At 38.3% G+C, this 14,553-nt stretch overlaps 1 protein-coding gene and 1 long non-coding RNA gene across 3 annotated transcripts; both read left to right on the forward strand.

The window, feature by feature from the left end:
- Positions 1-10,808: 10,808 nt before the first annotated feature.
- On the forward strand, positions 10,809-12,928 carry LOC147553269 (CASP-like protein 4A3). Its single transcript, XM_086672458.1, has 3 exons — positions 10,809-11,383; positions 11,647-11,782; positions 12,501-12,928. The coding sequence occupies exons 1-3, from the start codon at positions 11,127-11,129 to the stop codon at positions 12,702-12,704; spliced, it is 597 nt and encodes a 198-aa protein (XP_086528584.1). The 5' UTR covers positions 10,809-11,126; the 3' UTR covers positions 12,705-12,928.
- Positions 12,929-13,504: 576 nt separating this feature from the next.
- Positions 13,505-14,553, forward strand: LOC147553270 (uncharacterized). 2 transcript variants are annotated; one of them, XR_015238868.1, is made up of 2 exons: positions 13,505-13,611; positions 13,699-14,553. It is a non-coding gene; the product is annotated as an uncharacterized LOC147553270 (long non-coding RNA). The 2 variants fall into 2 exon arrangements; XR_015238869.1 differs by having other exon boundaries at positions 14,003-14,553.

The raw sequence follows: 14,553 nt of genomic DNA on the forward strand, positions 1-14,553 counted from the left end.
AAATATGCTCATCCTCAAGCATTTGCTGGCTTACACATTTCAGAAGATACTAAGTTTGATGAAAATAAACAAGAAGAATGTAATATAGCCATTGTTGAAGAATGTTTTACTGCTTCTATGAAAAGTGATTATACATCAGGAGGTGCTTGGTTAGCTGACTCAGGAGCTTCTAGCCACATGACCAATGATGCTAAGGTACTAGCTTCATCTCAACCTTATTTAGGTTTTCAATCTGTTCTAGTGGGTAGTGGTCGATCTATTCCTATTACTAGTTCAGGAGATGTACAAATTCAGTCCAACTCTCATGAGTTTTGGCTGAAAAATACTTTGGTAGTACCTGAATTGAGAAAGAATCTCTTATCTGTTTCTAAGTTCACTAGGGATAATCAATGTTCAGTGGAGTTCTTTCCATGGGGATATGATGTCAAGGACCTAGCTACTCAGACAATCTTAACTGCTGGTCCTATGTTAAATGACTTATATCCTATAGAATTTGACACTATTATCTCTCATGAAGAAGCTTATGTGTCAAGTGTCAATGGTTCTTTAGGCCTATGGCATAAGAGACTTGGACATACTTCAAAAAGTATCCTTGAATCTCTAAATAAGTCAGCTCTTATTAGTCTTGATTCTTCTGAGTCATTAGGAGTGTGTGAACCATGTCAGCTGGGTAAGAGCAAATCTCAACCCTTTGAACTCTCTTCTAGTATCACACCTTCTCCACTTCATATGATCCACTGTGACATTTGGGGGCCTTCACATGTTACACCCATCTCAGGAGCAAGATACTATATATTGTTTGTGGATGATTATAGTAGATATTTTTGGATTTATCCTATGAAACTTAAGTCTGACAGTCTAAATTGCTTTAAGCAATTCAAATTGACATTTGAGAAGCTTCTTTCTGCTTCTATTAAAGTATTCCAAACAGATGGGGCTCCTGAACTTTCTAAAGGAGAGTTTAAGAAGTTTTTAGATGCTAATGGAATCTCTTTGAGGTGTTCTTGTCCCTATAAACCTCAGCAGAATGGGAGAGCTGAGAGAAAGAATAGGCAAATCACTGAGATGGGAAATACTTTGGCTTTTCAGTCTTCTGTGCCTAAGGAATATTGATTTGAGTCTTTTGATACAGCCTCTTACATCATAAACAGATTACCAACAAAGGTTTTAGATGGTAAATCTCCTTATGAAGTTCTATTTGGCCATACTTCTGATTTTTCTATGCTCAAAGTGTTTGGATGTGCCTGCTACCCACACTTAGGAGCTATTAGAACAGACAAATTGAGCCCAAAGTCTGTGAGGTGTGTATTCTTGGGATATAGCTCAATTTATAAAGGCTATAAGTGTTTGGATATGACTACAGGCAGGGTATACTTCTCAAGACATGTGGTCTTTGATGAGGATTTGTTTCCATTTGCTATTGATCAAAGTTCAACCACATCAAATGAAACTTCTAAACAAGTGGTACTTCCTATCATCACCACAGCTACTACATCTAGAGGTTCAGTATTACCATCATCTAGTGATTCTTCTTCTCAGCAAATCTCTCAAGGGAATAGTGTTACTTCTGTTCCTAATTCTATTCAAGCAGACTCATCTCAAGGGAATCATTCCAGTGATTCAAATAATTCATCTCATTTTGATGCTACTGAAGTTAGTTCTAATTCTGCTCCTGGACCAGTTATTCAGCCTATACATAATATGACCACACGATCCAAAGTGGGTGTGCACAGACCAAAGTACTTACCAGACTTTGTTTCTCATTTCACTGTGTGTCATCCATTACCTCAAGCATTTGTGAGTCTCTTGGACATTCCTTCTGATCCCACCACTTATAAACAAGCTTCTAAGAATCCAGCTTGGTGTCAAGCTATGCAAGAGGAATATGATGCTCTCCAAAAGAATGGAACCTGGTCTTTAGTTCCTTCTACTCCATCTATGAATATTTTGGGTTGTAAGTGGGTCTATGATGAGTCATAAAAATGCCTCATTTGAATCTCTTAACTCGGGTTAGTTAGTCAATTTCGAGCAGTTACTCTGATGAATTGCTTGTTTCTCTTACTCAGGTGGTTTCTATGGAATTGAGCACAGAAAATGGTTAAAAACGAGAGAAAGACGCACGAAAGGGCAATTTGGTCATTTAGATATTCTGGTAAATAGGTCAAAATTGATAATCGGGTGAAAAGTAGAGTCTGAGACGAGCCCATGGGTGAAAACAGAAATCAAATCAGAGTTCAGACGATAAAGTTGGACAAGGTCAAAGTTTGGGTCAAAGTTAAAACAATCCACAAACACGTGGCGCAAGTGCGAAAATTTCGGTACAAAGGTGGGCACTAGTGAGACAGTTTCGGTATAGTTTCAAGGCTCCGATTCAATGTACTGCGTTAAGCAGTAGCTCAGTGAGCCCCACACGGTCAAACGAACTCTCTTGCGACACGTTTGCAGTTACGCCATCCGACGGCCATCTTAATTTGTTTGGTTGATCCGTGCAACACCATAGCCACCCTTATTAAAGCTACTTACACGTTGATTGGTTATCCCCTACCATTTCTCCCATCCTCCATTTAAACTAATATTTTATCCCCTTATCTTTGGCAACCTAATTAACTAATATTTTATTTCCTTATCTTTGGCAACCTAATTGGAAACAGATTGAGAAGGATATAGATAGGGATGGCATTTACTGATTGAGAAGGATGTAGATTGGAAACAGAGCAAGCAATACCCGTGACTCCCAAATTCTCTCCTTTTCTATTTTATAATTACCTCTTTTGAAATTAGAAAATCTTAGAGAGAGAGAACAAGAAAGTATTTTCTTTCCTTTCTTTATTTGATGCAGAAAATCCAGAGAGAGATATGGAGGGAGATGGATTTGATTTTTCTTGTTGGTCTTTGTTTCACAGATAGAAAGAGGAAGGGGTTATTTAGAGATGTATTGGCTGGATAATAATTTTCATAGAGAGGGAGCTGGTCGACTTTCTCTTTCTCTGGTCAAAATATACTTTAGTGAGATAAAGGGAAAGTTCAATATTTTGCTTAACAGAGAAAGAGATTTGATTATCTCTTAACATAGAAGCTTTGATTGATTGAAATTTTTAGACGGAGAAGATGAGCTGGGTATTTCTGTTTCTCTATGGAAGATTTTAGAAGGAGAATCATGGTGATTGAAGGAGATATATTAAGGAGAAAGGAAGAACCAGGGCTATTTTCTTCTCTATCTTCTCTCTATAAAAGGAGGAACCAGGGGCATCATCTTGGCATCTCGGTTGGGGGGTCAAAAACTCATCCTCTCAAGCTCAATTAAAGAGGAAGATTAGAGAGAGAGAAGAAGAAGAAGAAGAGAGAGAGAGTTGTCATTAACATCACCCATTACAGAGAAAACAGAGAGAGAGAGAGAGTTAGCTAGTTAGATTTAATTTTCTGTTTTTGATCATTTTTCTAGAGAGAGAAAGAGGTGATCCTCTGTTTTATTTCTTGTATTTGGTTTTTCTTAGTGAGAGAGAGAGAGAAATGGAGAGATAAAACAGAGAGTTTGATTGAAGAGAGAGAGAGAGAGAGAGAGTAAATCAGTGAATTATTTGAGTTTTTGGTTTATAAAGAAATTTCGATTTTCAGTAATTTCATTGTTATATACTTCTCATTTTCAATTATATGAGATATAGAGAGAGAGGAAAGAAGAGCTATAGTAGAGAAAGAGAGAGATTACAAAAAGTTAGAGAAAGAAAAAGATTTGGAGAAGATGAGAAAATATGTGGGAAAATAATTTTCCCACAGAGAATTCAATTCCGAAAAGACGAGAAAATCGTTTTTCATCAGGGGTGTGTTTGGCTGCCAGGGGAAAATCAGAAGGAAATTGTTTCCAGCTAGAAAAAGTTATGTTTTCTCCGTTCATTTCTTACTTAATTTTCCGAATTTTATCATAATTGCCATGAATAAATAACTCTTTTATCTAGGGTCGTAGATGAAGTTCATCATAATCATTTTCTCGGTACAATTTATTAATAAGTTTTACAGTTTTTAATGATAAAATCTTCCGGGTTTTTAAACCGTTCATGGACTAGAATTCTGAGTTATATAAAGAATTCGCTAATTAAATCCAAATAAATTGTCGTTAGAATTGTTAGAGGGACGGATTCAGAAAACCCTAGCCTCTACCCCATTTGAGTTCCTTGTATCACTTGTAATTATTTTCTTTCCGTAATTTTACTTTAATATTTTATTCATTTCAAAACCAAAACCAAATTATTTCAAAAATCTTATTACTTCCTAGTTTTAGAATAGATTCAACTAGTCTCTGAGGAACGAACCGGTCTTACCAGAATTTATTACAACTTGACACCCATGCACTTGCGGGTGTAGACCTATTTAGGGTAACCTTCTAGGCCCATCAGTCTATAAGACCAAATTGAAGTCAGATGGGAGTATAGACAGGTATAAAGCCAGATTAGTGTCTAAGGGGTTTCATCAACTAGATGGCTTGGACTACTCTGAGACTTTTAGTCCAGTGGTTAAGTCTTCTACTATAAGAGTGGTCCTTACAATGGTTGTTACAAACAAATGGTTGATTAAGCAGTTGGATGTATCCAATGCTTTTCTTCATGGAGTACTTGATGAAGATGTATTCATGATGTAGCCACCTGGGTTTATTGATTCAGAAAATTCTTCTTTGGTTTGTCATCTTCACAAGTCCCTTTATGGCTTAAAACAAGCTCCTAGAGCTTGGTACACAAGATTCTCTGATTTTCTTCAACAGTATGGGTTTATGAGGAGTTCTACAGACCACTCCATGTTTGTGTACACCATGGGAGTGGATACTCTTGTTCTTCTGCTATATGTTGATGACATCATATTAACAGGATCATCATCATCTGCTATTCAAGCTCTTATTGACACTTTGAGTCTTGAATTTGCCATGAAGGACTTAGGTTCACTTCATTATTTCTTAGGAATTGAGGTAAATACTCTTCCTAATTCTGATCTCTTGTTGACTCAGCAGAAGTATACTTTAGAGCTTCTTCAAAAGGCTGATCTTTTGGATTCTAAGCCAATTAGTACACCCATCCCATTTGGAAAAAGATTATCAGCTCATGATGGGATTTTGCTATCTGATCCCACTCTATATAGATGTCTAGTAGGTGGGTTACAATATCTCACAATGACTAGGCCTGATATATCATTTGGTGTCAATTATGTGGCTCAGTTTATGCATTCCCCAACTGATGCTCACTTACAATTGGTTAAAAGGATTTTGAGGTATCTCAAGGGCACTTTGGGTTCTGGTATTCCAATTTGTGCAGGAGATACTTCTTCTCTCAAAGCTTATAGTGACTCTGATTGGGCTGGGTGTCCAGACACCAGAAGGTCGACCTCTGGGTATTGTGTTTTCCTTGGATCTACTCTAATAGCTTGGTCTTCTAAGAAGCAGCCTACAATGGCCAGGTCGAGTACAGAAGCAGAATACAAAGCCTTGGCCTTTGCTTCTTCCGAACTTCTTTGGATTTCATATATTCTTAATGATTTGGGAATATCACACTCAGGTTCTTTTGAGCTCTTCTGTGATAATATGGGAGCTAAGCATCTTGCTTTGTATCCTGTCTTTCATGCTAGAACAAAGCATGTGGAGATAGATTACCATTTTGTAAGAGAATTGGTGGCTTCAGGGGTTCTTAAACTTGAATCTGTATCTTCTTCTATGCAGCTGGCAGATGTGTTTACAAAGGGATTGTCTAATCCTTTGTTTACCTCTCTTCTTAAGTCTTTGATGGTTTTTAGTTCTTCTTCAATCTGATTTCTCTCTGCTCATCAGCTTGAGGGGGAGTGTAAGAGAGACTATCACTTGTATAAATAAAGATAAAGAGAAAGAGTGTGAGAGTGCCTTTATAATCTTTTGATGTGTTGGTTAGTTTGTTAGGTTGTTATTGAAATTGTTGAAGGCAAGATGCCCTAATGAGGGCAAGTCACTTGTATTTATAGAGAGGTTTCATGTACATGATTACAATATTAGACATTGAGAACATAGACAATTACAAGTATATAAATATATGTTTACACCCCCCCCCCCTCAAGCCGAACCACGGGTACCGAGTGAAAGCTTGAAACATAATTCTTGAAATCTTGATGTTGAAAGGCCCTTAGTAAAGATATCCGCTAGTTGAGACTCACTTGGAAGGTATTGCACACGTAATTTACCATCATTTACTTGTTCACGGACAAAGTGAAAATCAATAGCCGAATGACGAGTCCTTGAGTGTAAGATAGGATTTACCGCCAAGTATGTGGTGCTTAAGTTGTCGCAATGAATAATAGGTGAACTAGAAGACACATAACCCAATTCACCCAACAAATTTCTTAGCCAAATGATGTCAGCAGCCGTATGAGCCACGACCCGATACTCGGTCTCAGTCGACGACCGAGCCACGGTTGGCTGAGTCTTTGAGGTCCACATTATTAAATTAGGGCCAAAAAAAATACACGAGCCGGTAATGGATCTTCTGTCATCGGGTGACCCGGCCCAGTCCGCATCTGAGAAGCCTAACAATGGCAGAGATGAAGATGATCGAAGTCTGATACCGGTTGTAATCGATCCTTTGAGAAATCGAAGGATTCGTTTAGCTGCTTTCCAGTGAAACGTGGTGGGATTATATATGCATGAATTTAGACACCTGATTGACTGAATAAGCAATGTCCGGCCGAGTTAGTGTGAGGTATTGTAATGCTCCGACGAGACTTCGATATTCTTGTGGATTCGACAGAGGTTCACCATCAAGCTTAGATAACTTCTTACCAGTTAGATTTGGTGTAGACACAGACTTTGAATGTAATAAACCAAACTTAGCTAACAAATCAATTGTGTATTTTTGCTGAGTAAGAAGAAGAGATGAGGAATCTCGAATTGCCTCCATACCCAAGAAATAACTTAATGATCCCAAATCAGTAATATCAAATTGGGATTTTAATTTTGAAATGAGAGATTGTAAAGTTTCAGATGAAGAACCAGTGACAATAATGTCATCCACATAGAGCAATAAAATGGTAATACCTGAAGAAGAACGAATGATGAACATTGAGGGATCTGAAATCGATTGATTGAACCCTAATTCAAACAAGAACGAACTGAACCGTGATGCCAAGCCCTTGGTGCTTGCTTAAGACCATAAATCGCTTTTTGGAGTTGACAGACATAATCAGGATGACATTGATCTTCAAAAGCCTTTGGCTGAGACATAAACACAGTTTCTTGAAGATCCCCATTCAAGAAAGCACTCTTAACGTCCAATTGACGAATTACCCAATTTCCATTAACAGCAAGAGAAAGGACTGTTCGAATTGTGGTCGGACGAACAACTGGACTGAAGGTTTCGGTGTAATCAATTCCTTGATGTTGAGTAAACCCACGAGCAACAAGCTGAGCCTTATGACGAGCTATTGATCCATCCGAATTTTGTTTGACTCGAAAAACCCACTTGCAGTCAACCAAATTCATATTTGAATCTTTAGGAACCAATTTCCATGTTTTGTTTTTATGTAAAGCATTAATTTCTTCTGCCATAGCTGCACGCCAATGTTCATGCTTGGATGCTTGAAGGAACGTTGAGGGTTCTTCAAGCAATGATGAATTTTCCAAAAGAGGAAATTTAGACAAACTGTTTGTAAAAAGGACCTTTGCCTTTCTTGTACCATCACGACTGCGAGTGATCGTGTGATGCTTAGAGGAAGTAACAGAGATGTCGGTGGTTGAGGAAGGTGGTGGTAAAGGATTTGCAGTGGAGAGAGAAGGAGGTGCAGATGTGTGGTCCTCTGAATTAGGGCTGAGAGACGAAGGTGAATCAGAGGAGTGGGAGGCAGGAGACGACAGTCGTTGGACCACAGGGACAGGTGGAAGAGATACAGGAGATGGAGCAGACGAACGATCAGGATTTGATAATCGTTGGACCACGGGAACAGATGAGGGGTTGATAGGTGGTGTGAGAGATGAACGGCTACGATTATAAGAAGGAACAATTTGTCGCTGAGGAGATGAGATGGACGATGGGATGGACCCAACAGATGTGGGAAAGACACGGTGGACAGAGTTAAGGGGTACAGCTCGGTTTGGGACCGTTGGAGTGTTAGAATTTGAAATAACAGTCCAATTTAGGGTTACAGGAGGAGAAGAGGACGAACAAATTGGGGATTTTTTATTTTGAAGAAGGAATGGGAAAATTGACTCATCAAAAATCACATTTCGAGAAATATAAACCCTATTAGAAGATTCATCTAAACAACGATAGCCTTTATGGTCCGGACTGTAACCTATGAAGATGCAAGGCTTCGTTTTCGATTCAAGCTTAGAAAATCGATAGGGAGTGAGAAGAGGGTAGCATCGACAACCGAACACACGAAGAAACGAGTAATTTGGTGGTTTTCCTGTAAGCTTCTGATATGGAGATATATTATCGAGCACACGAGATGGAAGTCTGTTAATGGTGTAAATAGCAGTGGAGAATGTATCAGGCCAAAGAGAAAGAGGAACAGAGGCATGGTTAATTAAACAGAGAGAGGTTTCTACTAGATGACGAATCTTTCTCTCAGCCACCCCATTTTGTTGGGGTGTATGAGGACAAGATTTCCTGTGAATAATGCCATGAGTGTGAAGGAAGGAAGAAAAGGAATTACTAATGAATTCTCCTCCACCATCTGTTTGAAAGATTTTAATAGGCTTAGAAAACTGCTTTTCAACCATGGCTTTGAAATTTTTAAAGTGATATTCAACCTCGGATTTGTTTTTAAGGAAATACAACCATGTAAATCTTGAATAGTCATCCACAAGAAGAAGAACATAACGAAAATTAGAGATAGAAGAGACAGGAGAGGGTCCCCATAAGTCAGCATGTATTAATTCATTTGGAGAAGAAGAAAGATGATTAACAGTACCAAAAGGGAATTGATGATGTTTTCCATTAATACAACTAACACATTTAGTTTTTGACATTGAAGAAGTTGTTAATGGTAACAATTGATTGTTAACTAAGAAATTTAAAATCTGCAGATGAGGATGACCCAGACGAGTATGCCATGTATCTGCAGATGTTCGAACACCAGGAGAGAGTGATTGAGCAAAGAGAGTGAGAGGTGGACTTGATACTGAGGATAGGCGAAACAATCCATCTCTAATCGTTCCTTGAAGAAGTATCTTCCCTGTGGGAAGATCCTGAATGACAAAACCATTTCGATGGAAGATAACAAGACAGTCAAAATCATGAAGAAGTTTAGAAACAGAGATTAATTTCTTTTTGAAGGAGGGTACAATTAGGACATTTTTGAGAGTAATAGAAGATGAGAGGGGAAGATTACCAACGCCAGAGACTGAAGCAGTATGGCCATTGCCCACCATTACTTGATCAGGAGCTTGAGTATCAGTTCTTGAAGCAATAGAAACATTATCAGAGGCAATGTGAGAGGTAGCACCAAAGTCTACATACCAATTTGGGTCAGAAGAAACAGAATCAATTCCCAAAGCAGCAAAGGAGTGAGAGAGTTCTTGTTGTCGTTGGAGAGAGAAGCATTGCCTAGCTGTATGCCCTAGACGACCACAATATTGACATATGAGGACAGAACGATCAGGATGAGGACCAAGAACAGAGTGAGAGTTTGAAAAAGAACGAGAAGAACCCCCTCTGTTTGAATAAGATCCACGACCACCTCTGTGACCTCCTCTGTTTCTTGGAGAATAGGACCCCCGACCTCCTCTGGAAGAGAAATTCGAAAAACGAGGAGGTGGAGAAGACATTTGGGTGAGAAGAGCAGAAGGTTGAGGAGTTGGGGGTTGAAGAAGCTGAAGACGACATTCATGAGTTAAGAGGTGAGAATGTAATTCAGAGGAGGTTGGTGGAGTGAGTCTGGTGGTCATTGAAGTTACAAAACCTTCATAAGAAGGACCAAGACCAGAGAGAGTGATTAAGACTAATTCATCATCAGCCACTGGATGACCAATGGCAACTAGGGAGTCAGATAGGGTTTTGAGACGAAGGAGTTACTCAGAGACAGAGAGTGACCCTTTCTTGGTTGTTTGTAGCTAAAGCTTGAGGTTCATAAGACGAGCTGAGTTTAGAGAAGAAAAGGTATGCTCAAGGGATTCCCAAACAGCTCGAGAAGAAGTAAGACCTAGTACCTGAAGAAGGATAGGTTCTGTGAGAGTTGCATTGAGCCATGAGAGTAGCATTTGATCTACTCGATACCAATAAACATAGTCTGGATTAGGAGTTAGCTCAGAAGAACCTTCAGCTGAAACAGGAAGAAATTCATTTGGAGGAGGAAAGCTGCCATTAACAAACTTGTAGAGATCCTGGGAATGAAGAATAGGAAGAAGTTGGCTGCGCCAAAGAAGGTAGTTCGAAGCATCCAATCTAATGGAGATAAGATTGGAGATATTTGTTAGAGAAGGAAGAGTAGAGACAGAGTGAGTGAGAGAGGAAGAAGAAGGTTGAGGGGTAGGAGATGAAACAGGTTGAGAGATTGGTGAAGAAGGGATTTGAGTGTGTTGTTGAAAGGTTTGATCTGCCATTGAAGAGAGAGGAAGAAGATGAAGAAGAGAAAGGTGACGCTGAAAACTAGGGTGGGAGGGAGGGAAAACTTTTTAGAAGTTGTTGGCTAGCTCTGATACCATGAAATTGTTGAAGGCAAGATGCCCTAATGAGGGCAAGTCACTTGTATTTATAGAGAGGTTTCATGTACATGATTACAATATTAGACATTGAAAACATAGACAATTACAAGTATATAAATATATGTTTACATTTATACAACCAACTTTCTCTCTCTATAACGACACTTCAACTGTATATATATATATGAGTTCTTAGCTCATAATTCATTAATGGAAATCACTCTTTCTACTCGATCTCTTCCTTCCTGTTTCTCTCTCTATGTATGTTATATGAAATCTTTCAGGAACCAAATTTTCCTCTACCACTGGAAAACCCTCTATCTAAAGCTCTTGTTCCAGCAGATCAACATTCTTATGAATTCTTGCCGGAGAAACACCTCACACCACCGGAAACTCCATTAGATTCAGCTCGAGAGAAGCCGCATCACCAGTAATCGTGGTGAATAGGTCGATTCAAGATGAGCTTTCGCTTAAGACGAAGATGGATCCGAACCATGAAGAATATGGTTACCCTATTGGAGAAGGAAGAAGAGAAGATGTTGAGAATGGAAGTGAACGTAAACCTAAACACTTATCATCTATTATTGGTAGTGATAGAGGGAAAGAAATGATGAAAAGGACAGAATTAGGGTTTAGGGTTTGTGAAGTTATTTTCTGTTTGATTTCATTTTCAGTAATGGCAACTGATACAACTCGAGGTTGGGCTGGTGATTCATTCTATCTGTATAAACAATACAGGTAAAATTATCAGTCAATTCCCAAATTAGGGTTTCATAAAGTTTGAATTTTTATCGATTTTCAGTTACATTTTCTGAAATTTCTCTACTTTCCTATTAAATTAGATACTTTTGTGTTATGGGTATCCAAATTTAGGGCAAAATAAGAAAATTAACACCAATTGTTTGGAATTTGAAATTGATTCTGTTCTTTTACAGTCTAAGATGAATTGGAAATTTAGGGGTTTCCCCTTAATCTTCAATGTGAATTGAATAAAATTGCAGGTACTGTATGTCTGTGACTGTAATAGGATTTGTCTACTCGAGCATTCAAGTGTACGATTTGGCTTATAATCTGATTACCGGGAAGAACGCTATTCCTCGCCATTTTGGGTACTATTTTGATTTCTCCATGGACCAGGCAAGTTCTTGAGTTCTTTTATCCATTTGAATATCATTGACTCTGCAAGTTTGAATCTAATTTTTACACTTGCTCTACTTTTTGGTTCTCCGATTGAGGCACCCATTTTATAATAAATGAACTTCGATCGATATTACTAGTACTTATAATGTTATCTTGATCAATTCTCTAATATGTCAGTTTGTTTTGTCGGATGTCTTTTTCCGATCAATGTTGTTTCGTAGTATTTTTTAGTACGAAATAAGCTTCCCCTTGGTTTTCGGCTGATACGATTTTTCTACTTATGAAGTATAACCAAAGTTTGGAGCATAATGTCAGAAAAAAATGCGTCGTTTTGAATGTTGTATAAAATCACATTCACAGTAACGGAGGAGAGACGTAGTGATAGACGAGACAAGGGTTTTTCAAGAAGTTGAAAAATTGGAAGTTCGTTGATTCATTTCGATTTTGAACGTATGCCTACTTATATATTTAGTTATGTTTGTTTCTCAAGGGATTCGCCCTTGAAATTACGAAAACAATAGCACGCAACATATCAAACTAGCCATATAAATGATCGGTTTGTGTCACTTTTATCTCGTAAAAGTTTTAGGTTCACTTCGTACTGTCACTATTACATTTTACAAGCTAATGCAAATGTTCAGGCGTTCTTTCACTTTGCCTGCATTATCCCCCTACAATACTTGAATTATTGAAATGTTTGTTGAAATAAAAACAGGTGATAACATACCTTTTGATTTCGGCATCATCATCGGCTGCAACAAGTGTGGACTTGTGGCAAACAAATTGGGGGAAGGATGAGTTTACAATTATTGCAAGTGCCTCTACAGGAATGTCTTTCATGGCATTCGTCGCGTTTGCGTTTAGTTCTCTTAGTTCTCTTATTTCAGGTTACAATCTTTCTACACGCAACTACCACTAATCACACACGTATTAGAAGAAAAGTCGCCAACGTCACCTTCTTGGTAGTTTTTGTTTTGTAGTTTAAGTCCGTACAATGAAAAATTTATGCATTTGAAATGTGGGGAGAAGATGTATCGTAGATATTCTTGTACAGGGAAGAGAAAGAGTTGTGGTGAATACAATTCTGGTGTAAGATCGTCTGAATTATTATTATGCTACAATCACTTAGAGTTTGACTTAAGATTTCACTTAATGTACTGATGAAACTACTTGTACCTTTGATTTCAAATCACTTAGATCTTTAAAAATCTTTTTCAGGTAAGTATGAAATCAGGAAGTGTCAAATTACCAATTGGGTTAAACACCGTCAGAGGTGTATGATCAGAAAGGTTGAACGTTTTCTACACGTCAATTGGGGCAGGGCACTAGAGTCGCGCTTGGACTTGCATCCACGAAAGGCTGGTCCGGTCGGTTGGCCTGCTTGAGGCGAAAGAAATTAAAAGTCCATTGACTTTAGAAGCTATCGTTAGAAAGCTCTCCTTTGTCCATGGATCTTCCCTTATGCCGATAACAACCGGCCAGAGTAATTCTTAACAACACTTCCGAGCAGTGGAAAAAAGGATTCACATTAAGGGTAAATTAGTCAATCTGGAAAATTTGCGGGGTAGTTTGGTCAATTGGGTAGAATAAATCTCACCCGCTAAAGTAACGGAAATAACTAACAAAACAGAAAACGGAATATGTGAATGGTGGAGAGGAAATCATGGACCTTCCTCTGCTCAGATTTTCAATTCCCATTTTGCCCTTCTCTCTCTCCATCTCAAGTTCTTCCCCTGAAAATATCACAGATTCTTCTCTCCCTAACATCAAAAGGAGAGAGAAGAAATTTTTGGTCTCTCATTTCAATTCCTCGAAAACTTGAAAGGGTAAGAACTCTACTTGTGGAACTGTTTTCCTTCATTTATGTTTAATTTATTGCTTTCTTGTGCTAATGAGTTATCATCGATCTTTAGGCCTGAATTGGAAATGTAATCAATGGATAGATTATGCGAAATCAATCTCGATAAATTACCAAATGAGATAAATTACCAAATGAAATAAACGAGAATGATTATTGTGAACCCTTGAAGGAATCATGCTCGGCTTGGACTATTTCATCACCTCGAAGTCCTCTGAATCTCCCAAGTTTATCTTCTATTCAAGCTCTAGATTTAGCCACCGATATTACGAACTATAACTCTATAGACCAACTTCGTTTTCATGCTTGTAGTCTTGTACTATAACTCTATAGACCAACTTCGTTTTCATGCTTGTTAGGTGCAGCAGAATTCCGTACAATCTGAATGTAGGTTGGTATTTTTAACCGATAGTGAAGAATCAAGGAAGACTACTTCAAATTTGCAAGATTTTGTTCGAGAGACAAGAGGAATGGTGAGTTCTCACTTGGTCATGAACCCAAATGCAACAAGTAAGTCCAAGCCCATGAACAAAACCTCCGAACTTGGACCACTTTTTATCGATAACGACCCGAGAAGACTTGAAGCCAAAGTTGTTGCCCCAATAAAGGAAAGGAGGAATTTCGCGTTAGTAGAAGTCGACTTGAAGAATTTACTAGAGGAATGTTCATGTATAGAGAAGTATATAAATGTCGAAGATCGCTTAGTTCTAGAAGCAGCACATTTGGTTTCGCCGGATAATGATCCACAAAAAGCTTTTGAGTTGGCTATTCTAGCTTCTCTATTTTAGCTTTTCTGCCATTGTTGGTTCGTCTTCTGCGTTTTTGTAAAGAAATTTTGTGATCTTATTGGAAAAGATTTGGTGTATTTCATAATCATTTTGTTTTAAATAAATCTCTTCTTCACATTTAA

Source organism: Eschscholzia californica, unplaced genomic scaffold (assembly GCF_041429995.1).
Source record: "Eschscholzia californica isolate CP2 unplaced genomic scaffold, dmEscCali1.0.p SCAF_3, whole genome shotgun sequence".
Taxonomy (NCBI): Eukaryota; Viridiplantae; Streptophyta; class Magnoliopsida; order Ranunculales; family Papaveraceae; genus Eschscholzia; species Eschscholzia californica.